Source organism: Rhodamnia argentea, chromosome 7 (genome assembly GCF_020921035.1).
Source record: "Rhodamnia argentea isolate NSW1041297 chromosome 7, ASM2092103v1, whole genome shotgun sequence".
NCBI classification, from domain to species: Eukaryota; Viridiplantae; Streptophyta; class Magnoliopsida; order Myrtales; family Myrtaceae; genus Rhodamnia; species Rhodamnia argentea.
Window position 1 is genome coordinate 26,794,257 of NC_063156.1, and position 27,955 is coordinate 26,822,211.

Here is a 27,955-nt window from a genome sequence, read left to right on the forward strand (position 1 = left end):
CGTCTGATGTTAAAGTTCACTGATGGTTGTTATCTTTTTGTAGATTGACTACCAGCGAAAGAGCACTGTTGAATCACTTAGGTTACAATTCCCTGAGGTACAGACGCTTTCAAGTCAAGAATTTGCTGCTCTCCCAAAGCTAAGGTCACTTCATGTTGAAAGGGTAAAGTTCACTGGAGATTATAAGAATGTTTTCAGAGAATTGAGATGGCTATCTTGGGATCATTGTCCTGCAGACTTTGATGCGACCAATTTCTTTCCGAGCGATCTAGTCGTTCTCAAGATTTCTTGTAGTGAACTTAGAGATGATTGGCCCGGATGGCACCAAATCACGGTATGAAAAGTTTCACACGCATCTATGTCTATTCTTACTGTTTTATCGAAAAATGCCTGCAATTGCTCATTCCCCTTCTGATATTCTTGTGACCAACAGAAATCTTCGAAGTTGAAAGTACTGGAACTTGAAGAATGCAGCCGCTTAACTAGATTGCCCTTCCTCTCTGCCCTCTCGAGCTTGGAAAGATTGATTGTACGAAATTGCCAAAGCTTGGTTGAACTCGATGAATCGATTGGTAAGCTAGTGCAATTAAATTACTTGGAAATCGATGGGTGCAAATCTCTGAGAGAGTTGCCCGAAGAAGTCGCTTGTCTGAAGGCTTTGAAGGAGCTGATAATTAGAGGGACAGTACTTGGTCCTGTTGGTTCGTATCTTCCCCCTCGATCGGTAATCTGCAGTCTTTGACAAGGCTAGAGATGGAAAGTGTCGGCATGAGCGAACTTCCACACACAATTGGAGAGCTAAAGGATCTTAAAATCTTGCGTTTGTCCAGGTGTTATGAGCTAAGAAAGCTTCCAGACTCAATTTGGGGATTGGAATCACTAGTTGAGTTGGATCTGTCTTATGCCAAAGTAACAGAACTACCTGAGTCGATTGGATTCCTGAGCAATTTGAAGGTGATAAGGATAGATCATAGTGGGATAAGCAAGATCCCGGCGACTATAGGCATGATGGAGAAGCTTCAAGAATTTCATGCTGAAAAATGCTTGCAGTTGGAGGGAGATATTCCTAGTGGAATGGGGAGTCTCTCCTTTCTGAAAATCCTGAACTTATCCGACACTCGCATTCGATCTGTGCCCACAACAATCAACCAGCTTTCTCATCTCCAGGAACTCAATTTGAAAGGTTGCCATGAGCTTAGACAAATCCCGGAGCTTCCCCCAGTTTGATTAACCTGTATGTCGAGTCTTGCTCACTAAAGACAGTCCCAGACCTCTCAAACCTGACCGGTTTAGTCAATCTAATTGTATCTGACTGCTCTGATGAATCTCTTTCTAGCCCATGGGATGCCGATTGTGTCCAAACTCCAAACCTGAAGTGGGTTGGGAGGTTGTCTAGACTGGAGACGCTGAAACTGGTTCATAAAAGCATCACTGCACCACCGGTGGAGTTAGCTTCCCTTCCTGGCCTGGAGCAATTGGTTCTGTCTTGTTTTGAACTACAATCACTCACTCAGCCGCTTCCTCCCACGCTGTCCGTGTTGAAGCTTATAAACTTCAACTCATTGGCAGAATTATCTCCCCGTTCTGACTTGAAATATTTGTCAAGTTTGGAGCTATGTAAATCGTGGCTGATGGAAATTCCACTCAATCGGTTTGGACAATTGGAGAATCTGAGGGAACTGACGGTGTCGAACTGCGCTTTTCTTGGGCGGTTATCCTGTCTGTCAGGCTTGAAGAAACTCAGAGTGCTGCGCTTGTTGAACTGCCCGAAGCTAGTTGAGATCCAAGATCTCGTCGAACTGGAATCGCTGGAAACTATAAGGATTGAGCAGTGCGGTTCCCTGGTAAGGTTGCCTAATCTCTTGAATTTGAAGAAGTTGAGGGCCATGGAAATCAGATTTTGCAGATCATTACCGAGTTTGCCTCCTCTATCTCGGGTAGCTTTTGAAGATTGTCATCTAGTAGTTGACGGGTGCGATAAGCTAGCCAACCACAACGGCCCTTTTCGGCTTCACAGGTACAAAAGGCAATGTCCGAACCCCCGTTTGCGCCTATGAGTTGGAGAATAGAGAACACTCGCCTTGTCCCGTTTGCTTGTACTTTCTGTTTCCTTCTATTTCCCAGGTTGTGCTCTTATTTCTTCTTGACTTCCCAGTTAGCATCCTCTGGATTGATAGGAGATGCTAACGCGTGTAATAAGACATTACATATGTATAAGCAGCCTAGTAATTTCTCTCTTTAGTCTTCACCTTACTGAGAACTAACACGGGAAGCTCGCTTTGATCTAATTCACTCGTTCTGATGTTCTTCCGTTCTGGATTTTTTATGGGCAGTTTGAGAAAGTGCTTGACGAGCAAAGACGAGACTCTTATTGACGGGTTGGAGTTGCAAGGCTAAGTGTATTACAACCCGTTTAGCTTATTGAAGTTATTAATTGGGTGAATGAGATATGTTTTACAACTCTTTAACAGTTTATTTATTTATTATTTTTTCTTTTACTTTTCTTTTTTCCCTACTAAGCCGGTAGGGACATCGGCCGACCCTCACCAGTCATAGGCGAGAGGGCTGCGAAGCCCTCTTAGGCCGCGGTTGAGAGTTGTGGCCCTTGCCTAGTGGCCGCCTAGGCAAGGGCTTCACAGCCCTCACTGGTCTGATAAATTTTTTTAAAACTAAGAAAATGTAAAATTATCAGATTTTTTTAAGTAATATAACTTTTTCCAAAATTTTTAAGAAATAAGTTTTTTTTAGATTAGATTAAAAATGGAAGTGTTTTAATAATATAAATCGGGTCATGTATGAATTGAGAAAATTTGCACTGCGCATAAATAAATCGTAAACAAATTAATAGGTCAATATAGATCAAATCATTTATCACTCAATCCAAATTCGATTCAATCCACCCAATTGAAATGTCTATATGTAATGAACTGGGCTCATTAAATTTGAGTCACAAAACAATAATATTTTGATCATCGAGATTGAAGAGTCGCTGCGTTCCGGGTGGGACGAATCTCCTGAGCATAGGCAGCGTATGTGCTCGATCGTTCACTGGGCTCTGCATAGAAATATTTGCGAAGAACCATGCATGAGAATAAACTAACTTCTCTTCGATTTCAAACTATTGCCTTCTATTTTCTACCTTCCTCAACTGCGCAAAGGGTGAAGTCTGTTGTTTTTCTTCTTTCTCTCCTGTTTCATCTGCTCTTCTTCATCTTCCTCGTTCACGACGTCATCTTCCCGAAGGCGATCACAGACGCAAACCGCATCCACGCATGTGGTGCTGCCGTCAGCCAACAACAGTATGACGTGTTCTTGAGCTTCCGAGGGCCCAACGCTTCGCCGCACGTTCGCCGATTACCTTTGCGTAAACTTGGTCGATGCTGCAATTATTGTCTTTAGAGACGATGAAGAGCTTCCCATAGGCGGGAATATTGGACCAGAGATTGAGCGCGCGATCGACAGCTCGAGGATCCATGTGCCGATCTTCTCGGAAGGCTATGCATGGGATGGGAGGCATCGGCAAGACAACCCTTGCCAAGGCAGTTTTTATTTTCAATGAGATAGCTCCTCTGTTTGATGGCTGCAGCTTCCTTCCAGACATCCGAGAAAGCTCACGAGCCGGTGGCATCATGAGATTGCAGAACCAGATGTTACCCGATATCCTGAAGAGGTCCACGGATGTCCATGATGTCGGCGACGGTGTCAACATGATACGAGAAAGATTTCGCAACAAGAGTATCCCCATCGTTCTTGACAAAGTGGATAACAGAGAGCATAGCAGCTCGTGGAACTAACGGGGATTCATGACTGGCTTGGCCCAGGAAGCAGGATTATTGTCACCACTAGGAATGTGGGTCTTCTGGCTAAGAATTATTATGCTTATGAGATGATGGAAATGAATCCTTGCCATGCTCTTCAAACTTTCAGTAAGCATGCCTTCGGAGAAACCCTACCTCCAGATGATCTCGAAACTATTTCCAGTGAAATAGTGGCCACTACCGGAAAAAAATCCTTTTTCTCTTGAAGCTTTAGGTTCTTTCCTCCGGGAAAGCCTGGATATGGGCGAAACATTGGAGAGTAAGTGCCTGATAAGAGTCGAAGTTAGTAAGTATGGATAAGTTTGAGGAAAAGCAGATTTTCTTAGACATTGCATGCTTTTTCAACGGCGTAGAGAGCACAGCCGCAACATTTGTGTGGAAAGATTGTGGTCTTTTCCCTGAAAACGGACTCGCTGCTCTCACTGATATGTCTCTGTTGAAGAGAGACCATCACGACATTCTTCGGATGCATGACCTGATCAGAGATCTTGGAAGGGAAATCGTCCGAGAGGAGAATTATCTGAATGCAGGAAGTTGAAGCAGGTTGTGGGAATCCGAGGAATGCCTTTGCATACTTCGTGAACCGTAAGGTCATTGATCCGAGTAAGACTGTAATTTCCTTGGTAAAATGTTGACAGAATTCTGGTCTTAGTAAGAGTTCACTGCCCTCTGTATGCACAAGTTTCTGCGTTTGATGTTAGTTCACTATGTGTTTTTGTAGATTGATCACCGGAAGGCAATGTTGATTACTTAGGTTACAATTCCCTGAGGTACAAACGCTTTCAAGTCGAGAATTTGCTGCTCTCCCAAAGCTAAGGTGTCTTCATGTTGAAGGAGTAAACTTCACTGGAGATTATAAGAATGTTTCCAAAAAATAGAGATGGTTATTTTGGGATCCTTATCCCAAAAATTTATGATTTCCAGGCAATCTAGTCGTCCTCAAGATTTCTTATAGTGAACTTAGAGATGATTGGCCTGGATGGCACCAAGTCATGGTATGATCAGTTACCCATGCATCTATTTCTATTCTTATTGTTTTTGTCGAACACGTCTACAATTGCTCATTGCCCTTCTGATTTTCTGGTGACCAACAGAAATCATCTAAGTTGAACTTTCCGGAGCTTCGAGACTGCAGTCGCTTACCTAGGTTGCCAGACCTCTCTGCCCTATCGACATTGGAAACGTTGACTATACGAAATTGCCAAAGCTTAGTTGAAATTGATGAATCAATTGGCAAGCTAGTGCCCCTGAATTACTTGGAAATCGATGCGTGCAAAGCTCTGAGAGAGTTTCCTGGGTTGGAATTTAAAGAGATTGGAGGATTAGAAACTTCCACTATCGGGCTAAGGATCTTGACGCTGTGTTTGTCCAGGTTTTTTGAGTAAGAAAGTTCCTTGGGGAACCAATACTTGAGTTGGATCTGTCTTATACAAAAGTCAGAGAATTACCTGATTGGATTGGAAACCTGAGGAAGTTGAAAGTGATAGGGATAGATCATAGTACGATAGGCAAGATCCCGCAGACTATAGGCATGGTGGAGAAGCTTGAAGAATTCCATGCCGAAAAAATGCGTGTATTTGGAGGGAGATATTCCTAGTGGAATTGGGACTCTGTCCTCTCTGAAAATCCTGAACTTATCTCACACTCGCATTCAATCTCTGCCGACAACTATCAACCACCTTTCTCATCTCGAGGAACTTCATTTGGAAGGTTGCGATGAGCTTAAACGAATCCCAGAGCTTCCCGCCAGCTTGATGAAACTGTATGTCAAGTCTCGCTCACTAAAGGACAGTCCCAAGCCTCTAAACCCTGACCAATTTAGTCAATCTAATCGTATTTAACTACTTTGAGGAATCTCTTTTCTAACCCATTGGACACCGATACTATCCGAACTCCAAACCTGAAGTCGGTTGGGAGGTTTTCTCGACTGGAGACACGGAAACCTGTTCACGGACTGACTTAGCGTCACTTTATGGCCTGGGGCGACCAGTTCTGTCTAGTTTTGACCTGGAATCCCTCATTCATCCGGTTCCTGCTGTGCTGCTAAGGATGAAAAAGATGGTCTTGGAAGAATTATATTCTCACCATTCTCCCTTGAGAAACTTGTCAACTTTAGAGCTAGGTAAATCATGGGCTAGAGTATACGAGGGCTGCACATGGTAACCATTCCGTTCCGAAAAACTGATTCTGATTAAAATTACTTTTTCTGATTCTATTTGTGAATGAGTTTTAGAGAATCATAACGTCTTTGATAACTGCCCAAAATTTATATTCCTAAAATAGAAACGCATTTGATAACTACACAAATTTTCTATTTCAAAAAACTGTTTTTGTTCCTAATTTTTTCATTTAAGTCAAATAACTATGTGGTTACTTTGTAAAATTTCATCCTAAATTGAAGACTAATTTCCAATGCACACTAAAATAATTTAAAATATATTATTTTTTTAGCATATCATAAATGAAACATAAATTTTAATACATTACGTTTGAAGTTCGATTGAAGCATGAGACAATTCTCATATTAAGAACTCATTTTTTTCTTTAAATGTTGCGTTGTCCAAAATACATACAATCATAGCAGCCGAACAATCAAATTATCCACTAACCAAAAAAAAAAAATTATCCTCTTTGATACAAAGTACAAGTCCTTCATTATTATTTTGTAGCTTTTGTCCTAAATCCAAGTGAGTGTTTAGCTTCGGCTCCACATGCAAATATTTACATTTTGTGACACACAACTATAAGTATATATATTATCATCCACATGTTAGATGCCATCATCTTCTATGCAATTTTTTGCAAAAGAGTGAAATCTAGGAAATTTAGGCCCAAATTTATGAAAATAAGGTCAAACTAGCCTAATATAATCTTATTCTATTTTTAGGGATTTTCTAAATTTTTTGTGATTTTTTAAAAAATTTCTAAATTTTGTTGAAAATTTTTATTTTATTTTTATTAGGTTGAAGGAAAAGTGACGAGGAAACTGAAAGATAAAAATAAGAGATGTGAGACTTCATTTTGTTTTATGATTCTCAAAAGTGATTCTTTTTTCCAGAATCAACTTTTTTTTTTGTTCTGGATTTTGCTTTAAAACTAATTTTGATTCTCTAAAACCGATTATGAAAACATAATCAGAATCAAATTTATTTGTATTACCAAACGCGATTCTCATCCTTTTTTGTTCTTAGAATCGGAGAATGAGAATAGTTACCATGCATGCACTAGAAGTGCCAAAATTTGTGTACGACGCTCACTTAAGTGTCAACATTTTTTAAAAACGATAACTTAAGTGCCAATTTTTTTAAAAATGACCACTTCAGTGCCAACTCTGATTTGAACCGACGTGTCTCACTGGAAATCTGACGGGGCTATTTTTTATTAATATTTGAGCCGACGTGGCTCGCCAGAGTTGGCGCTAAAATGAGTATTTTTCAAAAAATTTAGCACTTTAAGTCATCATTTAAAAAAAAATTGATAATTAAGTAATCGTTTTAAAAGTATTGATATTGAAGTGATCGTTTTTAAAAAAAATTAGCACTTAAAGTGATCGTTTTGAAAGTTTTAGCACTTGTAATATACTTAAGCCACAAATCGTGGCTCATAGAAATTCCGGTCCAGATGTGTATTTGCGGTGCGGTTGTCCTTTTTGTCAGGCTTGAAGAAGGCCAGAGTGTTGTGCTTGTTGAACTGCCCAAGGCTGGTTGAGATCCAAGGTCCCAACGCACTGGAGTCTCTGGAAAGCATAAGGATTGGCCAGTGCAGTTCCCTAGTAAGGTTGCCTAATCTCTTGAAGTTGAAAAAGTTGAGGACCATGGAACATAGATTCTGCAGGTCACTAGCGGATTTGCCTCCTCTGTCTCTGGTAGCCTTCGACGATTGTCATCCAGTAGTCGACAGATGCGATAAGCTATCCGACTACAATGGCCCTTGCTGTCTTTGCAAAAACAAAAGGAAATGGCCGAACCCCCGTTCGCGCCTATGAGCCGGAGGACAGGGACGGAGAATGCTTACCTTGTCCTGTTTGCATACAGTTTCCCGGAGAATGAGATTGCTTTGTCAGATAGGATTTGGCGGTCCTTTCTCTTCATCCTTTACCCAGGTTTTGGTCTTCCTTCTTCTCAACTGTCCAGCCAGCATGCGCTGGATAAACGGAGGAAGCTCAGTTTTGAAAGACATCACACACGCATAAGCAGTCTATGGTAAACGGATATTTGATCTGAATTAGACGTAAGATTCGGGATGAAAGGAAGAAAAATATTTCTCCTTAGCTTGGGAGATGATGGTAGAGAAGGTAGATCTTACGGGTGACTACGCCGAGTAAGATCGTATAGTAGCGCCCACGTCCGAGATGAATCATCGTGACTCTTGCATCATCGACTTATGCTTCTCAGAGCATTTTATAACTCACTTTTTGACATCATACTCCCGGTTATAATATACTGTACGACTTAACCGTCCATTTAAAAACGGATGATCCTTGTAAATCTGCAAACATATATGGAAGTAATCCTTTTTTTTTTTTCGGGTCGAATGGGACCAATCTAATTTGGATGATCTTTCTTTTACCATTTTTGTTTTAAATGAAATCACTCTTTATAAAATCCAATTGTTTTCCCCCTTCTTTCTGAGCCCAACCAAAACCACACTTAACCCCTTTCCTCTCTCTCTCTCTCTCTCTTTGATTCGAGGAATCGGTTGAAGGTCGATGGAGGCAAATGCGTTTTTGCTAACATGTGCGCCTCGGCTCCTGTCTCTTCCCTCCGTCTCGAGCTTCCCCATCTCGCGATTCACCCCCAAGCACACCTCCTCCATAGGTCTGCTCCATCGCGTCCTTTTTTGCTCGAATCTCCAACTCCAATCTTGGGTGCTCATTTCTGAAGTTTTCTCTTTCTGAAAATTTTTTTTTTTTTCCTTGTGGGCAGGTTTGAGGAGGTGCTGGAGGAGCAAAGACGAGACTCTTATTGATGGGCTTCCCAAGGAGTACTATGACGATGTGCGTGTTGCCATCTTTGTTCTCTGAATTGCTCCTCCGTCCTTTAGTCGCTGGTGCTTTGATTGTTGTGTGTCTGTCGTCTTACTTCAAGTCTGGCATGAGTTAAATTATGTGTCCAAAGTGATGATGGGGAAACTGTTTGAGCTGTTGCAAAGATAATTGAGGAGCATTTTCTGTACTGGGCTACCTAACTTGTATTGTACTTGACATCTTGCAATCATTTTGACATGAAATAGTTGGCATAAGTGAAGGATTGATCCTCGGAATTCAATTCTCTCTTTTCTTCCTTTATGGAATTCCTAGAAAGGTGCAATTTTTCTCTCTAAAATGACAGATACATAATCTTGATAAGCCATAAAACATGGAGCTTGTGAAAGGAAGTTCTTGAGGGTCAAGGACCTTGTTAATAGAGTGTATCAATGTGCGTGACCGAGAGTGCTTTCTGTATAGCATGAGGTTGGAGGTTTGAGTTCTGAAACATAATATAGATGACAGGAGGAAAATAATATCGTGTCATAATGACAGGCACTGCAAACCTCAGAATCACAACTGCAAGATTTCTTATGTTCTAGGTCTAGTATTGCTTTGTTAGGCATCCTGGACTCATGGCAATCTTTGGCCAGACCAAAAGCTTTCTCTGATGGTACAGGATAAGCTTAGACTGTCATCCAGATTCAGTGAACTCTTCTAACAATCAAATTTTCTACTACAAATTCATGTGCTTGCAAATAGACGTGCTGATTAAATCTCGTCAAGGAATAGGTGATTCGTCTTATTTTCTGATATCTTTATAAGCCATTGCTCTATTATATAGATAACAGGTTCGTTATCTTGCGGCAACTGGAGACAATCGATCATCTTTTACTCTTTCTGTTAAATCTGTAAAGGTTTTCTCTGTGCCAGGAATGGCAAGCTCGTCAAAGAGAGAAGACGAAGGAGCTGCATCGTAGGCGACAGGAGGAAGATGAAGAAGAAGAAAGAAAGGTTGAGGAGTATCGTGAAATTGGAATGAGGTTGAAAGGTTATCCTGAAGAAGATGTTCGAAAGGCCAGGAGATTAGTATCAAGCTTCATCAGATCTGAGGAAGAAGTTGAAGAGGTGCTTTGGTATTCTCTTAGTGTTTGTTATTTTGGTTCATTTATTTTCTGGAGGCTCTGGATGATTATAAGCATAAATCGCATGGATCCAACCATTCTTGCATACTTGCTAGCTTGTGTAGGACATTCCTCAGAACTATAACAGACTGTTTTGAGCAGATGTAGGGACAAGGCCTCATCATAACCAAGTTAGAAGTTCTGTCGGGATGCTTTTGTTCTTTTCATCGGGGAAAACCATTGTATTGTGGACTAGAGTTAAATAGTGATAGCCAAGCAACTAACTATTGTCATGCTAGTTCCTGGTATTTTTGATGATGCATGAAAAGTTGTCTTATCTACCATTAGAAACGTTTCATTTTGCTGAGTTCTTCAATTCTTGATGTATTAATTTAGCCTGAGTAGTTCCATGAATTGGCCTTCTCTTCAATTTCTTCTCAGGAACTCATTTCCTCCATTATTTTGCATTTTTAATTGTTGCTGCTTGTAAATGGTAATGTTAGTTGGAGTTGTAAATCTGTGATTAAAGCATGCCTAAACACTGACTCGTCTTATCCCCTGTCTTCAGAAAATCGAGGAAGCTGCCGAGAGAGGAGAACTGACAGAACTTGTCTTAATGGTTATCTGGAATCGGCTTGATCTTGCTAGACGTGATGTAAGTTTGCATCTCCCCAGTATGTATCTTAATGATGTGTATTAAAGGGATAGTGAAGCGGGTGGGTGGGGATAGTCAGGTGGGGATTGGGGAACAGGTTGGGACGTTGTTAACTGGTATAGATTAGTCTTTTCAGTGTAGTCTCTTTCTCCTTATTAATGTCTCAATGGAAATTTTCTTCTTTTAGGAAGAAAAGGATGCAGTTAGAAGTCTTGACCTCTTATATAGGAGGGTTGAGGTATGCTCCATTTTTACTGTACTTCCAGTTCCATATTTGGTTGAGTATTTAGGAGAAAGGGGTACACCATCACAATTTATTTGAATTGGCAATTTGTGCTTCCAACGGAATGATAAATAATCATTCAAAGCTCTTGCTGCCATTGATATATTGTCTCAGAATTGCTCATACTAACAGTCTTATAGCAGTATCATCCTCCTATAAGACAACAGCTCTGCTTCTCCGACCCCCTCTTATTCTAGTTGGCATTATCATATAGACCATCTCATCCATGTTGATATGGTTTAAGTGTAACCGAAACATCCTACTGGAGTGTTCTTGAAGATACTTTGGGAGACCCAAAATCACTTCTAAGACCGTCGAGCTATGTAGCTTTGAAAAGTAAAAATACTCTTGATTTTGGTTGTAATCTCCAGAATAATTGCAATTTAGAAGTCTTTCAAGTTAAATTTCTTATTCTGAGATCCCTTCTCTTTGAATGAGTTGTTCATGTTTTCCAAGTCTCTCTATAATCCAAAAAATGAACCTATGTCAAACTGACACTTCGACCTAAGAAACTTACAAGGTCTAAATTCTCTTTCATTTTAGACTGAAATTTTGAAACGGGAGGCCTCTCCTGCCATGAGACTGCTCAACGAGCTTTTGAATATGCATGATGGTTTTGATAATGAAGGATGGCTGAAGGAATGTAGAAAGTTGATGGTGGATACCTTTCCACGTGAGGATCCATTTAGCATTTTGGTTCCAGCTGGACTTGACATCGATAAGGTATGCTTTTGTTATGGACTGCGTGGCAATTCATCGAATTAGAACTTGATAATCCTGCTCGTGTCAATTGATGAGTTTGCGGATGATGCTCTTCTGAAAGGTTGTAGTAATTGTATTGTGCAGCATCAAGGGCCACTTCGACCCTCATTTGAGGATGATGCTCTTTTGAGGGTAGATTTTGTTAGAGAGGTTGATGAACTGCTGCAAGAGGTTCGTGCCGAACAAAGTGATTGGCAAGATGCTCCAGGGTTGGACCCTGAATCTGTTGCAAATAGGTTGAAGCAGCAGGAGAAGCAACAAACGATACACCAAGTAGAAGCTCTGCTCAATTTGGCTATCAATTTGAAATGGTAACAAGATCTGTATATATAACTTACTTCCACCATTACTAGACTATGCAGCTCTGACGTAAGTAAATTGAGGAACTCAATATTGATGCTGCGAAATTGGCTTGGCTGGAGCTGCTGCACCAGTAATGCCCCTTGAGTCAATCAGCCATTGACTGTACTCATATGAGATCTCAGTATGAGTTGTGTTTTAGGGCTCTTATATTGGTTAGGATGATTATGACTCTCTGCATGAGTGACTTTCTCGTAATTTCCTTTCATCAAGCTGTGTATGGAATTCCTTGTAATAGGCTACTTTTCACTATGTCTGACAATCGAAGAGCAAAACGAACCTTGACCTTGAGTTAGTGTCAGAAGAATCATGACACCCGAAAGAACTCGATGGGGGAATTTTTCCGGAGATTTTGTTCCCTCGTAGACATGAGCAATTGGTTATTTTTAATCTTCTTATAGATTTGGCTCTGTCTACTGCAAAAAAAAAAAAAATGAACCTATTGCATTTTATGACTCTCAACGTGTAATGTTTCATCGTGGAGAAAGTTTACACGGCCTCTCTCCATGGCAAGAAACATGCCTCCAAAGTCATCTTTATGTTTCGACAACCAATGACATCCGTGATGCGACAACCAATGACATCCGTGATGCGCCCGGTGGAGGAAGAGCAAGTAAATCCTTGAAATTTCAAACAATCTGCGTCTCAAATAAGTAATACACCAAGACATCAAGTCTTAATAAGAGCCATCTTTCCCGAAAGAGTGATTATTGACTTTATCTTATACATTCATGTGGGAACAACCGGCCCTCGAAGGGTTTCTCCATGGTACAATGTAGTTGTACTTTGGTCATTTATTGTCCAAGCGCTGTACAAAGAAAGGATTTTATCTATCTTTAGTACAAAAAAGACAGGCCAGGGGAAGATGTTAACCACCTTGGCTGCGTGATTCGAATAGAGCGCAACTGTGAGACTTGATTTCATAAGCAAACAGTCCGCCCATCTGCTCGAGCACGGGCTCTCCATCAGCCGAGAAGAACCCTGGATATGGTAAAGCCGTGTCGATCATGCGATGCCAGGTTGTGCCCTCCAGAGGAACGGGTAGAATGACACACTCTGAATTTTGACCCGCATTGAACGCGATAAACAAATCGCCGAACTCATGAGATGTTTCAGAGCTTGACTGGCTTTCTGCTTTTTCTGTCTTCAAGGTCATGGAGAGGAACTTACATGACGTATCCTCCCACTTTGGGGGAGACTGGTTATTTCCATGCCAATCGATATTCTCTTCTTTCAAAAAATTACGACTCTGAAGCAGGTCAGCTCGTCTCTTTCTAAAAGCATTCAAGAAGGAAATGAACCGTGTCGTCTGGATGGCAAAGCCCGTTTTCAGGGCGTTCCAGTCAAAAGACTTTCTGTCGACATAAGCAGGGGAACCTCCGGTAGATTGGCCACACTCATCGCCCATGTTAAGAATTGGTACACCCAAGGAAATGTACAGGATGAAGAGGAAGTTACGGATTTGTTTGAGCCTTCTTTCAAGGACAGCAGGTTTATTAGTTGGACCTTCCTCACCGCAGTTCCAACTCAACTCTGGTGCAAGCTGACCACTGCTGAAGCTGACCAAATCGACAAGTGGAAGTCCGAAATTGCGAGAAACGTAATTGAATGAAAATGAGGGGCCTCGACCGTCAGAAAATATGTCGCCACTCCCGCACAATCTCGTTGCGAGGTCACTCAAGAACCCCTCACCTCTCAAAAATTTTCTTATATCAGTACAGAATTTTGTGTTTACTTCTGCCCATCTCTTCCAATGAGGAAAATGGACATCCATTGTGGCTTCGTCAATGGGGTCCCAGGAATCCGCGATGACTTTTGTCCTTGAGAGTACCGGATCGAAAGCAATTGCCTCAATCAAAGGAGACCGAGATAAGGATTCTCCATGAAAACCTCTCAACAAAGATGAAGCGTTGATGAAACAGAAGCCATCAACATGAAATTCAGTCAACCAGTACCGAAGACTATCGAGGATCATCTGCTGAACAATCGGATAGTTACAATTCAGAGCATTCCGCCGTTTCAATTCTACAGGTCCATTCACATAATAGGACACGTCATCAATCCCTTGCAATGCTCCAGCATCAGCAGTATGGGTGAAGACTACTTCAAGAAAAACCTCTATTCCATTCATATGCAATCTCTTCACCATATCCTTCATTGATTCAATTGTGCTTATGGGGTTGTTGGAAGGCCCAAACAGACTCGCTGGGGAAAAGAAGTGGCAAGGAAAATATGGTCCCTTTTTCTCGTCATAAGAGAAAGTTGGCTCTAAAAGCACTGCATTCACCCCAAGATCTTTTAGATGATCCAGCTTCTGAGCTAAACCAGAAAATGTCCCAGGAACATCAGCAGATAGTGAACTAGACTTGTGCTCTGTGAAGCGCTTCACATTCAAGCGATAAACTGTCAACTTTTCTAGTGGTATGTTGGGATGGACATCACCAGACCAATCAAAAGTGGGTTCTTTCATCAACAGTCCACGGTAATTTACACCAGATCCTTTATCCTTGATTCTTGACTCCATAACAATCTTGCAATATGGATCCAGCAATGTGTGGGCTGACTCCAACTGATGTACACTTTCTCCCCTGCATCGGAAAGCATAGCTCTTGTGGGTCTCGGCACTCTCGAGTGACACATGCCAAATATCGCCTGATCGATGAACATACGGATCCAGATCAAGCTCTAAAGCAGGCAATTCTTCTGACGCGTCATCATATAAGCACAGAACCAGACCTTCTGCACTTCTTGAAAAGATAGAAATATTCAGCGAACCGTCAGTTGCAAAGGAGAGACCCAATGGAAATGGGTTACCGCGACCTAAACCAACTGGAACACAAAATTTTGTTCCCCTGTGACTTCTAATTTCCGAACCACTTGAGTTAACCTCCAATGCAGGCTTCAAAAGAAATGAAAGAAAGAAGGGGATTTGCTTTGCTTCAAATTCCAGTTCGAGTGTGTATGTGCCAAGAGAAATTTGATTGAATAGCGTCTCAAATGTCCTCCCATCAGGAGATGAGTCCTGAAAGTCCTCTGTCATGTAGCATCTAGAATCTGATCTGTAGACACCCCAAGACAGTAGTAACCTATCGCTACTGCTATGTGATTGTGGCGATGAAACCTGAATATGCACAGCATATTTCAAGTTTTTCTTTCCGACAGAAACCTTCACTTGATCACCAGTTTCTGTCCTGAATAGATAAGTGGACTCCTTCTCTAGTTTGCCAACCTCTGTGGTAAGAGTGAATGTCTGCTCGGTTGGTTCAATCGAAACACGTGCAGCACATACTTTCAAGCTAACATTATGAGGAGTCGTCATGACATCAGGCATGAATCCTTGGCATAACTGCTCCTTGCCACTAGCCATTTTATCAAAGGTACGGGACATCGTGCTTCTTGTGAAAGAACTGGATGATGAAGCTAACTTGGATACTTCAGTTGCTCCACAGTTTAGACAGCATAGCCTAGTCACAAGTGATGGATGAAGAGTAGCCATCTATATGCAGATATGACCAGGTTGTTCTCACAATAAGGATATTTATCCTCCAAATGTAAGCTATTTCCTGTTCAAAAATGGAACTTTCATTAACTTGATTTAAGGTACAACATACAACAACATTGCACTAAACTGCCATTTGAAAGCCTCATCAATCGCGTCCAATGTTTACATGAATAAAACCTCCTTATACGAATCTAACGATAAACCTAACCCATTGAAGAGAGTGATCCCAAAGCAATAGATCACTCCCTATTCAAGATAAGTGGTACTAAGAATTCAGCATAGACACAGGGGCCTCGACTTAGTCGAAGGAAAATCCCACTATTCAGCATACACACAGGGGCCTCGACTTAGTCAAAGGAAAATCCCACTAAGAACAATTACTGTGGAGATAAACATAAGATGTTACTCGAACTAATACCCACTTCGCATTGAAGCCCCTCGGCAACATTATGGAGTAAGTCAAGACATACACAAACCACCACTCCATCTACGGCCCAAAAGAAACAACTACGATTGCATGCAAAGCAAGAGCTGCCAACGTGGACAGACGATTCTACCAGCCGGTAATCTACTTAATCATATAGTAAGTCCCCAACAAAAAATGAGAGTTTTGAGTTTGCTAACTAGAGATCACAAACACACTTGAAAGATTACGACCCCATTTGTGCATACGTATTGCAATTCCAAGTGGGTTAGATCCCAAACTCCAGTTTCCCTAATTCGTTTCGAAGAAACGCAACGAACACCTTTCAGCTAATCACATTGCAAGCACAATCCACAAAAAGAAATAAACAGTAAGTAAACAGTAAGTTGATATCTTGAAAAGGAAAAAGATGTTAATAGTTCTTGACTAGTGACGCAACGAAATCACACGAAACGGATGCGGCAACATGATCTGGAACGCCTCAAAACAGCCAAAAGAGAGGAGAAGAAGGCGAAGAAGTAGTAAAACGGACGAGATACGCAGAAAGGATCAAAAGGGGTGCAAGAATCGAACTCACGTCGCACGGTTTTGGCAGCAAGAAGAGCTGATACCAGCGGACATCGCCTTTCACGATGATTACTTGGGAAGAGGTCACTTGGCAGTGAAGAGAAGTGAGAGTGGGAGTGGGAGTGGGAGTGGGAGTGATGAGAAGATGAAACGACAGCGGGGAGTGTCCCTGTTTTCAAGATTTTGGATCTCCCTCTCTCTTGACAACCGCACAACGCAAACCGATGATGAGTCGACGGGTGGAGCCTTAGCTAATCGCTGATCCCACCACGGAAAACGACGTCGCCCAGATGTATTAGCATGGTAGCGCACACGTGACGTGCGACACTGTATTAGAAAATTCTAGGGTTTGATTGTTTAGCCGGAAGCGGCTGATTCGGACAATTTGTATAATTTCTCATTGTTTTTTCGAATGTTCATTTTTTTTTTGTTTTTTTTATTCTTTCTCAATGGCCGTCGGGCTTTGGCAATGGCTAGTGACCGTCCAAAGAAGACAACTGTCGAGGGTCGCCCTCGCTAGCCTCAAGTGAGGTCCCCCTCGGTGGGGCAACATCACCGGTCTCGAGCAAGGCCACCCTTATTGGGATTTAGTGATGTTGAACATTTTTATATAATTAAGAGACTAAATTAAACATATGTCAAAAGTCCAATGATCATATTAAAGAAATTAAAATTTCATGAACCACATTATGTATTGGACGAAAGTACATGAATTATTTGTGTAATTATCCCATGCCATGGAGAGATGACGTGGATCCACCATAGTGTTCTTTCTTTCCTTTTCGGGGAAAAAAAATACATGCTATAACTACCGTTAATACAAAATAAAAAAATAAAAAAAAGGCTGCTTTTGTCTTTTCATATAAAAAGGTGTGTAAAAAACCAAATAAGGTGCGAAAATTGGCCTTCCCATATATTCTTTTGTGAAATTTTCAAATAAGAGTTTAAAGAGCCTTCATTTTCTCAATAATAGCACGAAGTGGACCTTATTACAAAAAAAAAGCCCGAAATGATCATAGTTGTATCAAATAAGGGCTTTGACGTTGGCCTGCCAAATATTCTAGCCATCAAAGTGTATTTTCCTCCTAAGACAATTTTTAATTTGAAATTTTTTTTTTCTTTCTTCTCATTTCTTTTTTCTCTTTGTTACGACCGACGAGAGCAACTAGGCAAGAGCTTGCAAGCCCTCGTCGGATCAGGCGATGCTAGCCCTTCCTTGTGGCTTTCAAGGCCGGCCTCGCCTAGGGCGAGAGTGGCCCTTGCAAGCTCAGGTCCAACCCCTTGACCACCAGAGAAAAGAAAAGAACATAAAAAAGGAAAAAAAATTAAAACATAAAAGATGAAAATGCTCTTGATCAGCTTAAAGGTTGACTCTTCTTTGAGACCGATATAGCCATTTCAAATTCTTATTTAAAACAAGGTCTACTTCATGCCCTTATTTGAGAAAATAAGAGCACTTTAGGTCATTATTTAAAAAATTTCTCACTTTTTTTTTTTCATAAAACTAGAGCTACAACGGTTCCAATATTGTAACTTTTATTCTGCATTTAATCAAATACGAATGTTCTGTTTCAGAATTCAGTCATTAAGCTATATATACCGATGAACCAACTTCAGTAACTCATGAGCCGATGATTTGTATTCCGATGATACTTCGATCATATCCAATGTTCTCTGTGCTGTTCATAAATGTTTGGATACCTAATCAGCTTGGGTCGCTGATCTTTGTTTTTCTTTTACCTTTGTTTAAAAGGATCTTAAGCACGAGTTAGAAGATGAAGATGAAGGAATAGTATGAGAGTGAAAAGAGATTTTATACTTTCCAATTTTGCATGTTTTCTTCCCCTTTCAATAAAATCAAGCTTCGTTTATTTCACGAAAGATAAAGTTGCTGGAAAACAATTTCGGCAAAAAACTATTTTCAAGAAAAATGGTTTGATTTTCCTATACCCATAATTATTTGACACTTACCAGTTTGTTAACACTCATTGAAATTTACCGGCACCGAAAAAAAATTGGAACAATTAGATTGCGTGCCTTAGAATTCACAAATCGATGCTGGGATCTCCACCTCATGCAAATCTTAATTTCTGCTGGAAGTGGCCCCATACAGCCCAGATAGAATTGGGTTGTAGCTGTACAACTAGGAGAGGAGAGGCCATTCTGTGCACCCGGTCCATCAATTTGTGAGAGTTCCTACAACCAGGGGCGACTATGGGATGTAAACCTAAGATTCTCGTTTCCTTCTATTGACAAAAGAATGGAGGGAATTGCTGTCCTGCTGATCAGATTCCGGCTTCTGAACTGCAGTCAGAACCGTACTTGCTACTACGACGAGAAGTCCTTTTCGTCGGCACAAGAGGGTTGTTCTCTTCCTCGTCGATCACCGCGGGTTTTTCCAACTCACCTCCCCTGAAAACAGGGTGTACATAAGCATCTTGAAGATAAGCCTTCAAGTTCAGGTTCGGTTCTGTGGCCCTCTCAAGTGTGTCTCTCACCATGGCATTCTGTCATTCGTCAAATATGAACGTCGGTCATGCCAGAATAGCAAAATCATTGCACCCATAATGTCGCTACAATTTTTAGCCACGGGTATCAGATCATCGATCAACCTCGAAGTGTGCATAATAGGGGATCAAATAGGTGTCTTTTTAGCAGCTTAAGTGACTTAGACTACTGCATCAACGTAAAAGCTGTGCACATAAATTTCTTCAGGACGGATTCTGGGAAAGGCTGCAAGACTCAGCAAGCAAGCAAGTCATGGTGGTGTGTGCTCCATGCGCTGATTAAGCATTAGTGATCTACTTAGGAAAATGCAAACAACTCGTCACAGATTGATAAATGCAAAAAAGGACTTCTATTTGTATATGTTTCTGACCGAACCTGTAATGGCAACTTGACAAATGCTGATTCGAAACGTCCCTTGCAGAATATATGAAACCAGATGGTCAAAACAGGTAGCACAATGAGGAGTGGCGTAGAATTAGTTGCATCTTTTGTGCTCATTAAACCCATCAGTAGAAGCTGAGATATCACCATCCCAATAATCAAGCGCCTGTGCACATCTGGCCAGAAGGCTGCCGCACTCTCATATTTTTGATTGTACACATTTATAACCTAGGAGAACAAACAAGGATCTATCAGTAAGAAAAGTCTCTCAGAGAACTGCCAGGGAGGTTATATTGAACTAGCAAAACATGCATCACAGGACTTAGCAACAAAACTTTGGTCCAGGTTGCAAACTTAGATGCATCTGATATACTGTTCATAAAAAAGATGTGTGGCCAAGACCCAGCTAAAAACCACTCCAATCAGGATTTCACTGAATAGAACTGCATAATTTACTGATGGAAGATATGATTAAACAATACATGGAATAGGAAAGTCATCCTCTATAAAATATGCATCTCTGAACTGTTATTGGCTTTTCTCAGCGTCATCCCTAGGCATCATAGCATTAAATTCACATCTTTTATAAGGATAATTTCCTGCACTTTAAAAGCTTGGAGTTATTTTGGTGAAGCAGGAAAACTTTCAAATATCCGACCGACAAAAAATTCAAATAGATTGAGCATAATTGACCAGTTTAATTTTCTCGTCCTGAGTGCACAACTTCAATGCGGAGACCATTGCTCGCATAGCAGAAAACTTTCCAAAGCCTATAGTCATAGGTGTAAAAAACTTCCGTGAGCATATTGCAAGGGATTAATCAGTTTGGGTGAAGACTTTCAATACCTAATTCTGACAATATCTGAGAGATACGCAAGTCAAAAACCTAGACAGATTGCATAGCTCAAACACCTAGCATCCTCTGTCATAACAGTAAATGTAGTGATAGTTTTGATAATTTACCAGCTGATTACTTGCCATCAATCCAGCAAAGAATAACTGGACAACCTTTTAATGTTGCATACGAAAAATTTCTGAGATTAACAAAAAGAATGATACTTTTCCTTGACATCAAAGCTGACAGACCTACATATCTTTTAACAATATTTAATATCTAAACCAGAGTTATGAGATACAGGGTCGGAAAATAACTCATATCGCGGACACCTCACCATTCACCAATGGCCGTAATTGCCATCATCCTAAGTGTGAATGCAGGAATAGTGCTGTATCATGTGAATCGTTTTGGCAAACAAACCAGTGCTTCGTACCTAATGTTTCTACAGTTAAGGCTAGTTCTTTATCCTGTTCCTGGTATTGAATGCAAGAATTAAATCGCCAGACATCGCGCTTTATATTAACCTTACAAATAGATTTCATCTAGTGTTTATCTTCCTTAGCTTCACTAGTGCTGTACGTGCAATCCTGATTGCTAATACATGTTTTCTTCACCGATGCATTCAAAGAGACATGCAAATGATGTTAAAAATTTGGAAGTTCAACTACTAGTTCTGATGGCCACAAACCTGGTGACGAAAAACCATATAGGCAAAAGCAAAGAAGACGATAATGAAAGGGAGAAGCACAGGCGTGACAACCGAATAGACAAATCCCAGCAAGAAGTAGAGTTGAATCCGAGGTTCAGATGTTGCGAAGCCCAGGCAACCCGGATCCATTGCCTGCTCTCTGTCCTTCTCTGTCTTTACCAAGAAAGTATTCTTCAAATGGAACACAACTAGGGGAACCAATCTGAGAATCTCTGCAGCTATTCCAGCCCAACCATCCACCATTATGTAAGTAATAAAAAATGTTGCTTTCATAGGGATAGACACACCGATAGTAATTGGTATCCTGAAACAGCAGCACAATTAGTTATGTGATACCAATTTGATAGATTTAACCCCTGAAGTTAAGAGCTGGAAGTAGACACAAATCAGCTTAAAGGGAAAATTGAAGCTGCAACAACTCCAGAAAAAAAAGCCTTCACTGCTGGAGAGATAAAAGTGCTTCCAAAAAAACAATGGAACACATTTGAGTTTGCACACCTTCATTGCTCATCACAGCAGCATTTAATTCAGGATACTGTGTTGCATAAAATAAATACTAATGTGAGAGGAATTTTTTTTTTCTCTTAAACACATTGTTTAATTAACTTACTCTGTCGGAGCCTGATGGAGAAAAGATTTGAGTTGTTGAAACGCGGTTCCTGCAATGATGCTTCCAAGAAACACATTGACCAGTACGAACAAATGGTACTTTCCAGCTGATCTCCTCTCCAAAGAAGAGAGAGAGGTAAAACCCTCTATTTTTGACATTGTCATAAGAATTGTTGGAAGTAAAATAAGAAAGATCTTCAAGGCAATTCCTGGGAGAAATCCTTGAATTAAAGACTTTACACCCTTCCTGCAACAAATATACCATAAAGAATTTTAAGTACATCAAGGAATCAGCATCAGCACAGGCATTCCCAACAGATTGATTACAATTTTGATGCATCTTGAGTGAAAGCCTAATCAGGTAAGACTCTGAGAAAAGCAATAATATCTCTCTCAAGCTTAAAGTATGATGCATTGTCAATCTTCCCTCTAAAAGAGTTTGCATATCTTCTAATACAGTGATTATTTCTTTTCTAGAAATTCAGTTTATAATCACTTCCTGTAAATAATTGAAAATGCAAGATCCCAACAGCAAGCAGTTGGTACATATATGAAAGCACTCGTGAATAAATGATGCAGCCCTTACCTTTCAATTAATGGCTTTAAAAAGGGTAGAACCTTTTCAATCCCCTCAATGTTTGCAAGAGATTGGACAAATGCTATGGGAATCATAAAGAAAAATGTAAGGAAAAACAAAGAAACAGCCATAAGTAGTCTTCGTATAGTAAGCTTAACATAAGGAATTGCCAGATTGTCCCAATAAACATCACGTGGCTCTGGTGCCCATTCTGTCAGCCATATTGTAGGGTTACTTGTTTGCTGAGTCTGAGCGCACACAGCTGCTCCCCAACGACTCTTGAATGAAACAAATGCTGCAGGTATAATAGCCTTGGGATCACTTATCACCCTTTCTCTTTCAGCTTGTTCCTGCAGGAACGTCACTTCCCAGCATAAAAACGAGGGTCTTACCATATTCTCAAGCTTTTACTATTGGAAAAACTTAACTCCTTAGAAAGAATGACATAACTAACATTTCCCACCGCTGTATTTGGACAAGCAATTTCAAATTTCAGACTATCTGCTGTCCTATGATTATCATGCATCATGGCACTTAATGTGATGAATAAGCTCAAGAAAATGGTGCAGAGAATCAGTGAGAATCACATACAAAGTCCAAACAGTAAGTGCATTTATGCCTCTTGGGGATGAGAACTTACTTCATCAGTTAGCTTCTCGATCTCAGCAGCATAATAATCTATAGCATCCACTCTAGTCCCCCAAAGACCCCAAAATCCGGTCTACAAATAGCGCATATAAGATAAAAAGGTAAAAGATTGTCACTGTAAGTTGAGAATAAAGTCCTTCAAATGTTCTGTCACAGCTGAAAAGGTAAAATACAAGCACGAACTTCACTAAAATTTGACATGCAAAATAATGAGCACCTTCATAGTTGGCTTCTTTGAAGGATTTCGTTCATACTTATTTTGGTAGTAAATATACCAATTTTGCAGACTCTTCTTCTTATCAACCAACTTTGCCAGTTTGTTTGCATTGTACACAACCTGTGAGTTAAAAAAGATGATGAAGCTGTGAGACCGACAAGAGCTAAAAGCTAGAAGAGTCCCTCTAGTCAGACAGATTCTCCTTCTGCTTATCTTTCCTAATATGTGCCAAAAACGCCCGTTCTTCTTCCTTTTTAGCTCCTCCTCTTTGAATCATAATAAGCTCTCTGTCCACAGAAATATGTAGGAATTTCGACAGAGATAAACCTGATGTGTAAGGTAGTAATCAGGATGATTCACACAGAAGAAATGTTCAACATGCTCGCTGACTGATTCATCGGAATCTGGAGGAACATTCCGCACCAGAACCTGCATATAAACATCTTACAAATGAATAAGATGTCTAAAGCCAAGTTGGTAAGAACTTCCTAATAGGTGTTAGAGATGCTCTTGACTCGAATCTATTATAGCAATAGCACTAGAGATTCTAGCGGCATCGCGGTAAGCATATACTCACTGAAGTGCTTAGCCTTAAACTTTATCGTCTCGATAGGAAAAGAAAATTGGGAATGAGAAATGATAAAGAGAAAAGCACCAGGAAAGTATCAGATGAAGTGAATGAACAACCTATGGCTTCTTACATCTATTCTGACCAGATAAAGAGAATAGACTTATCAAATAGAAGGTTGATAAAAAATTTTGCCTTGGTTTACTTCTTGTTGCATTGGTTTCCTCCTTGTTTTTAACATGCCAATGCTACATGCAATGAAACACATTCAACTTGTTGTCTAGAGCAAACATGGAAATGGTAAGCCTATAACTAGCAAGGGTCAAATAATTACTGACATGGTCCCACCCTACAAGGATAGATCTAGGCCTCAGAGAAATATACTTGAAAAAGCTGGATGTAGAAACTTTTGAAAATTTGATCATTGCATATACCTCTAAACTGCCTTTTTTCAGCAGCAATACGAAAACTAAACAAAACTTCCAGCATGCACTGATCGGACATCATTACACGCTGGTGCAGTAGGAAACATATGGATGCCTAATTATCAAAGATGGCCACTAAGAAGGACGTGGAGGGCCTGGGCCTTCTCCAATAGGAAAAGGGATGTTCTTCTGTATTTCTTATATCTGTTTGTCTTCAGCCCTTTTCTTGAAGGAAAAACAATATGGAAGAAAATTGCGCTTCAGTTTTGCCTTGAGCTGAAATGACTACAGATTATGTAGTTCTTAAAGTGATATTATACAGATGCGAATGATTGTCTGGTTCTAATGGCTGTATAATTAATATTTTTTTTTTTTTGCTAAGCTTACTGTCAGAGGAATATACGCTTCCCTCCAATGTAGAATGGTTTGCTGCCATGGCCAATCACTTTGACAAATTTAATTATTCTATAATCCAAATACATAACACATATCGGAGACACTACAAAAATAAGTGTAATCAACTATTGGCAGGCCAAAGTGTAGTACCAACCGTGTATTGATCTGGACTACGATCTTCTGATGCTAAGAATTGCAACCTCATATTAGTCATTAACTTGTATTCCCTATACAGAATGTAGAATGTCCAAAATGTAAAGACATAGGCCATCACCAGGTGCGCCCAGAACCTGGAAAGAAGTGAAAGAATACTTTTGGAGTTACATTTTTCATCTTCCTTATATGGAATTAGGAACAAAACTTGTCACGGCTGCAGAAGTATGTGTATCCAATAGAGTTTTCACTGATGGACTTGCTTCGTACAAACATTCTCAGCTGCAGAGTAATGTAAGGAGGATAACTATTACAAGGACATGTTCCTTTTCACCTTTGTGATCCAGATGGAACGTTGGATATTGAGAGTTTGTCAATATTGCTGAAAGTCACATCCTTTATTGTCTCCAAAGTTTCTCCCGTCCAATTAACAGGTACCAAAACCACGAAAGCTAGAAAAGTAATGGGGACAAATATTTTCAATCTGCACGTGAAGGTCTCCAAATAAGACAATTCCCTTAAGAGTGAGCACAACAAAAACATTAAGCAATCAAAGTCTTCATTGAAACCATATGCTCATAGTTGACCCGTACTTTGATAATATAAATCAAGAAAAATCAATTGACTTGGATGAACCACTCAAAGTCGCTATGTGAGCAACTTTAGAAGACTTTGAACATTAAATCAATAAAGCAAAAGCATCTTAACAGCTCACCCAAGAAGGTAAATCCTGATGAATGCGGTAGAATCAAGTCCCGCATGATTAATGAGCTCTGGTTCTGGCATCCTAAGTGCTGCAGGCATCCAATTCAAGAACCTTATGTATGTTCTGAAATCTAAGTTGACGAAAGTGCTCACAAAGCCTCCAGAGCGGGTTGGACTGCCTCTTATGCCCTTGAGATACCATTTTGGAAAATAAACTCTATCGTTTACAGGTTGTAGTCGCAATATTGCAAACGCAACAAGGAATGCAATTGCAGATATAATATTGATAGCTGCCGAAACACTGATATCTTGGAGGCTGGCCATCTGTTATGAAACTTATAAGTCACCTACATTTGAAACAGATAACAGTAAGCAAAACCATGGCTTTGACGGTGCTTAATGGGAAAAGTTCCTTGATACGCTAGAAATTTTCACAAGATGATGGAAATCTAAGAAAAGATGGGAAGATTTGTCCCATAGAGTTTGCGATGGTAGTTTACAAGTTCTTTAAATCCTGAAATGGGATTAAGCTCGAATAAAAAGAAGAAAATTGAACTGTAATTTCCAGAATATGGGTCCCATGACTAGTGTTTCGGTCACTCAAAAGCAAGGAAGGCTTATATTTAGCTAGAAGAAACAGGAGTAATCATTTCAAATTAGAATTTGAGACTACCAAATATACATGCTATCTGATGCAGCAAGTAGAAGGTGATCAAGATGAGAGACTGACATCAAAGGGAATCGACACTGGGAAAAGTATAAGAAGCATGAGCCACCTGATCAGTGGTTACATCCTATTCTGCAATGAAGATGAACAACACTCATATAAGCGGAACACCATGCGTAGTAAATGGAAGAAATCCAATACTTCTATGCAGGGAGCATTAAGGAAGTGCGTAAGAAAAGTAAAATGCGAATCGTATCAAACTATGCCAAACCAGTAAGATGACAGAACCTAGCAATTAGTGAACCTTCGTGAAACAAATTAGCATGTTAGCAGAAAGAAATCAGAATATGAGAATCTGCATATGGTAACAAGGTCTCAAAAACGAATAATTTATCTTAATCTTCATACAGCTACTCTGTCTTTCTAAGGGGAGTACGAAAAGGATACGCATTTATTAGCAAAATCTGCACGACATTTTCAAGCTACAGAGCAGATCAACACCAGATCGTTATGTAGAACGCACCTGTACGATTTGCTAATACCCGCATTGACTAAAAATTCAATGAAGAAGAAGAAGAAGAAGAAGAAGAAGAAGAAGAGGAGGAGGAGGAGGAGAGCTGGCAATGGACACGAACATGCCAGCATCATCAATACTCAATCTTCTACTCACAAGGAACAACAAAATAGCCAGTACAGCACATTGATAGTCGAATGTGCCTTCCAAAATCTTCTCGCTTACTTCGTACAGGATGTAAATAAACCACTTTTATTTAAATAATCAAAGAAAGCCAGAGAGCAAAGAAAGCGACATAGGCTTCGGCATATGGCGGGTCCTCATGTCTGTTCCGCGAGGAAAACAGAGGAATCCTCCAACGAGGACAAAACAATCCACGAAACCACGCGTAACAGGCGAACGATTTCTTCACTCCGTCGTCGAGCTTCATCAGCTCCAACGGTGCCACGAATCCTATCTATCTCCGCCGCGTCTCCTCGGCATCCAAACAGAACAGAAGAGGTTCAAGAGATTACGAAGCCAAGCCACGTAGAGAGGGAGAGATGGCGTACCTCGTTTCCGGACTCCGAGTCGCGCACTTGTCAGGATCGGACGCGATGAGGAAGGAGAGGGAAGCGGTGGCAAAGCGAACGAAGAATCGAACAATCGATCAATGGAGGTATCTGCCTGCGAGCGAGCGAGCGGGAGAGAGGTGTTCAGCTTTAGGTGATGGAGGCGAGGGAATGCGTGGGATCGAGAGAGAGCGAGAGAGGAATGTGGGAGGGCGGCAACGTGCAGAATCCAAAGCCGTTTCGTCGAAAGCTGGCCGGTGATTCGCGCTCATTCCGCTATTTATATATATCTCTCTCTCTTCGCTCTCGACGTTCTCGGGGGGCGGGGGCGCTGGCATTTGCACGGTGTCCATGTTTTGAAACGCTTCGGTTTTACGAAATTGCCTCGTCCGGATTCCTTCCTTTGTCTCTTGCGCTTCGACGGTGATAACTAAGAATTTAGTACATCACGGAGAATGTTCCCTACTCGAACTAACTGTTTTTTTTTTTTGGTTGAACTCAAATACTAACTATACTTGATACGAAAATATACGACTTCCTAAGCACGTTTCGTACATGCCGTGAGAAAAGTCAATGCAATCGAAAGCTACAATTTTCCTTGTTATTCAGTATTGGGATTTGTCCTACATTAGTCGTTCGAAGTGGCTAATGATTAAATTATAAGTGTGAGGGAAAATCTCACTTTTTAAATTAGCTTTTAGGGATGACAAAGGCACGAGACCGCCCGAAACTTACCGGCCAGGAAATACATTGACCGGGCTTTTGGGGTGAGGTGCGTGTTCATTTTGCGAAAAATGAGTGATTTAAAAAATCGCTTACAAAAAATACCTCGATGGGGTACCCATTGAAGTTATTCTTAATTTATTTGCTACTTAGAATGGACCGTTGCAGCGGCTTCCGAAAGGTCCGTTTGTCGAGTATTTGAAGCTTTATTTTATCAGCACATTGAACAATTCCTAGTTTTCTGTCCTTTGTTAAGAGTGTCGCATACCAGGCCTGCCCGAGGAACCAGTCGACTTATTCGGAAA

The 27,955-nt window shown here is 40.6% G+C and overlaps 6 protein-coding genes across 13 annotated transcripts in view; 4 read left to right on the forward strand and 2 right to left on the reverse strand.

Moving 5' to 3' along the window:
• LOC125315827 (disease resistance protein L6-like) overlaps positions 1-2,241 on the forward strand; it is a 25,300-nt gene extending 23,059 nt beyond the window's left edge. For 4 of the 5 annotated variants that reach the window (XM_048281741.1, XM_048281740.1, XM_048281742.1 and 1 more), the window contains 2 exons: positions 44-334; positions 434-2,241. In XM_048281741.1, the coding sequence (XP_048137698.1) occupies positions 44-334; positions 434-742 (600 nt within the window). In that variant the 3' untranslated portion in view covers positions 743-2,241. The remainder of the gene's footprint in view (positions 1-43; positions 335-433) is intronic. The other variant, XM_048281744.1, reaches the window with a different exon arrangement.
• On the forward strand, positions 754-2,397 carry LOC125316006 (disease resistance protein RPV1-like). Its single transcript, XM_048282658.1, has 4 exons — positions 754-1,131; positions 1,260-2,017; positions 2,125-2,211; positions 2,334-2,397. Exons 1-4 carry the CDS (start codon positions 754-756, stop codon positions 2,395-2,397), a joined length of 1,287 nt encoding a protein of 428 aa, XP_048138615.1.
• A 1,713-nt stretch (positions 2,398-4,110) lies between these two features.
• LOC125316007 (TMV resistance protein N-like) lies at positions 4,111-7,803 on the forward strand. The gene is made up of 2 exons (XM_048282659.1): positions 4,111-4,351; positions 7,475-7,803. The coding sequence occupies exons 1-2, from the start codon at positions 4,111-4,113 to the stop codon at positions 7,801-7,803; spliced, it is 570 nt and encodes a 189-aa protein (XP_048138616.1).
• A 664-nt stretch (positions 7,804-8,467) lies between these two features.
• On the forward strand, positions 8,468-12,259 carry LOC115733291 (protein PALE CRESS, chloroplastic). The gene is made up of 7 exons (XM_048281752.1): positions 8,468-8,635; positions 8,744-8,814; positions 9,718-9,912; positions 10,477-10,563; positions 10,751-10,801; positions 11,390-11,569; positions 11,693-12,259. Exons 1-7 carry the CDS (start codon positions 8,527-8,529, stop codon positions 11,921-11,923), a joined length of 924 nt encoding a protein of 307 aa, XP_048137709.1. The 5' UTR covers positions 8,468-8,526; the 3' UTR covers positions 11,924-12,259.
• Positions 12,260-12,637: 378 nt separating this feature from the next.
• LOC115731172 (isoamylase 2, chloroplastic) lies at positions 12,638-16,549 on the reverse strand. 3 transcript variants are annotated; one of them, XM_030661809.2, is made up of 2 exons: positions 16,472-16,549; positions 12,638-15,531 (listed from the first exon to the last, which is right to left on the reverse strand). In XM_030661809.2, the coding sequence occupies exon 2, from the start codon at positions 15,462-15,464 to the stop codon at positions 12,837-12,839; it is 2,628 nt and encodes an 875-aa protein (XP_030517669.2). In that variant the 5' UTR covers positions 15,465-15,531; positions 16,472-16,549; the 3' UTR covers positions 12,638-12,836. The 3 variants fall into 3 exon arrangements, with proteins under 3 accessions (XP_030517669.2, XP_030517670.2, XP_048137696.1); XM_030661810.2 differs by lacking the exon at positions 16,472-16,549 and adding an exon at positions 16,143-16,448; XM_048281739.1 differs by lacking the exon at positions 16,472-16,549 and adding an exon at positions 16,113-16,448.
• A 2,172-nt stretch (positions 16,550-18,721) lies between these two features.
• Positions 18,722-27,213, reverse strand: LOC115731171 (CSC1-like protein At4g02900). Of its 2 annotated transcripts, XM_048283085.1 has the most exons (13): positions 26,928-27,213; positions 25,869-25,994; positions 25,206-25,542; positions 24,825-24,974; positions 24,492-24,627; positions 23,276-23,377; positions 22,949-23,068; positions 22,724-22,804; positions 22,093-22,433; positions 21,508-21,753; positions 20,877-21,201; positions 19,345-19,578; positions 18,722-18,968 (listed from the first exon to the last, which is right to left on the reverse strand). In XM_048283085.1, exons 3-13 carry the CDS (start codon positions 25,517-25,519, stop codon positions 18,747-18,749), a joined length of 2,271 nt encoding a protein of 756 aa, XP_048139042.1. In that variant the 5' UTR covers positions 25,520-25,542; positions 25,869-25,994; positions 26,928-27,213; the 3' UTR covers positions 18,722-18,746. The 2 variants fall into 2 exon arrangements, with proteins under 2 accessions (XP_048139042.1, XP_048139043.1); XM_048283086.1 differs by lacking the exon at positions 25,869-25,994.
• Positions 27,214-27,955: the final 742 nt, after the last annotated feature.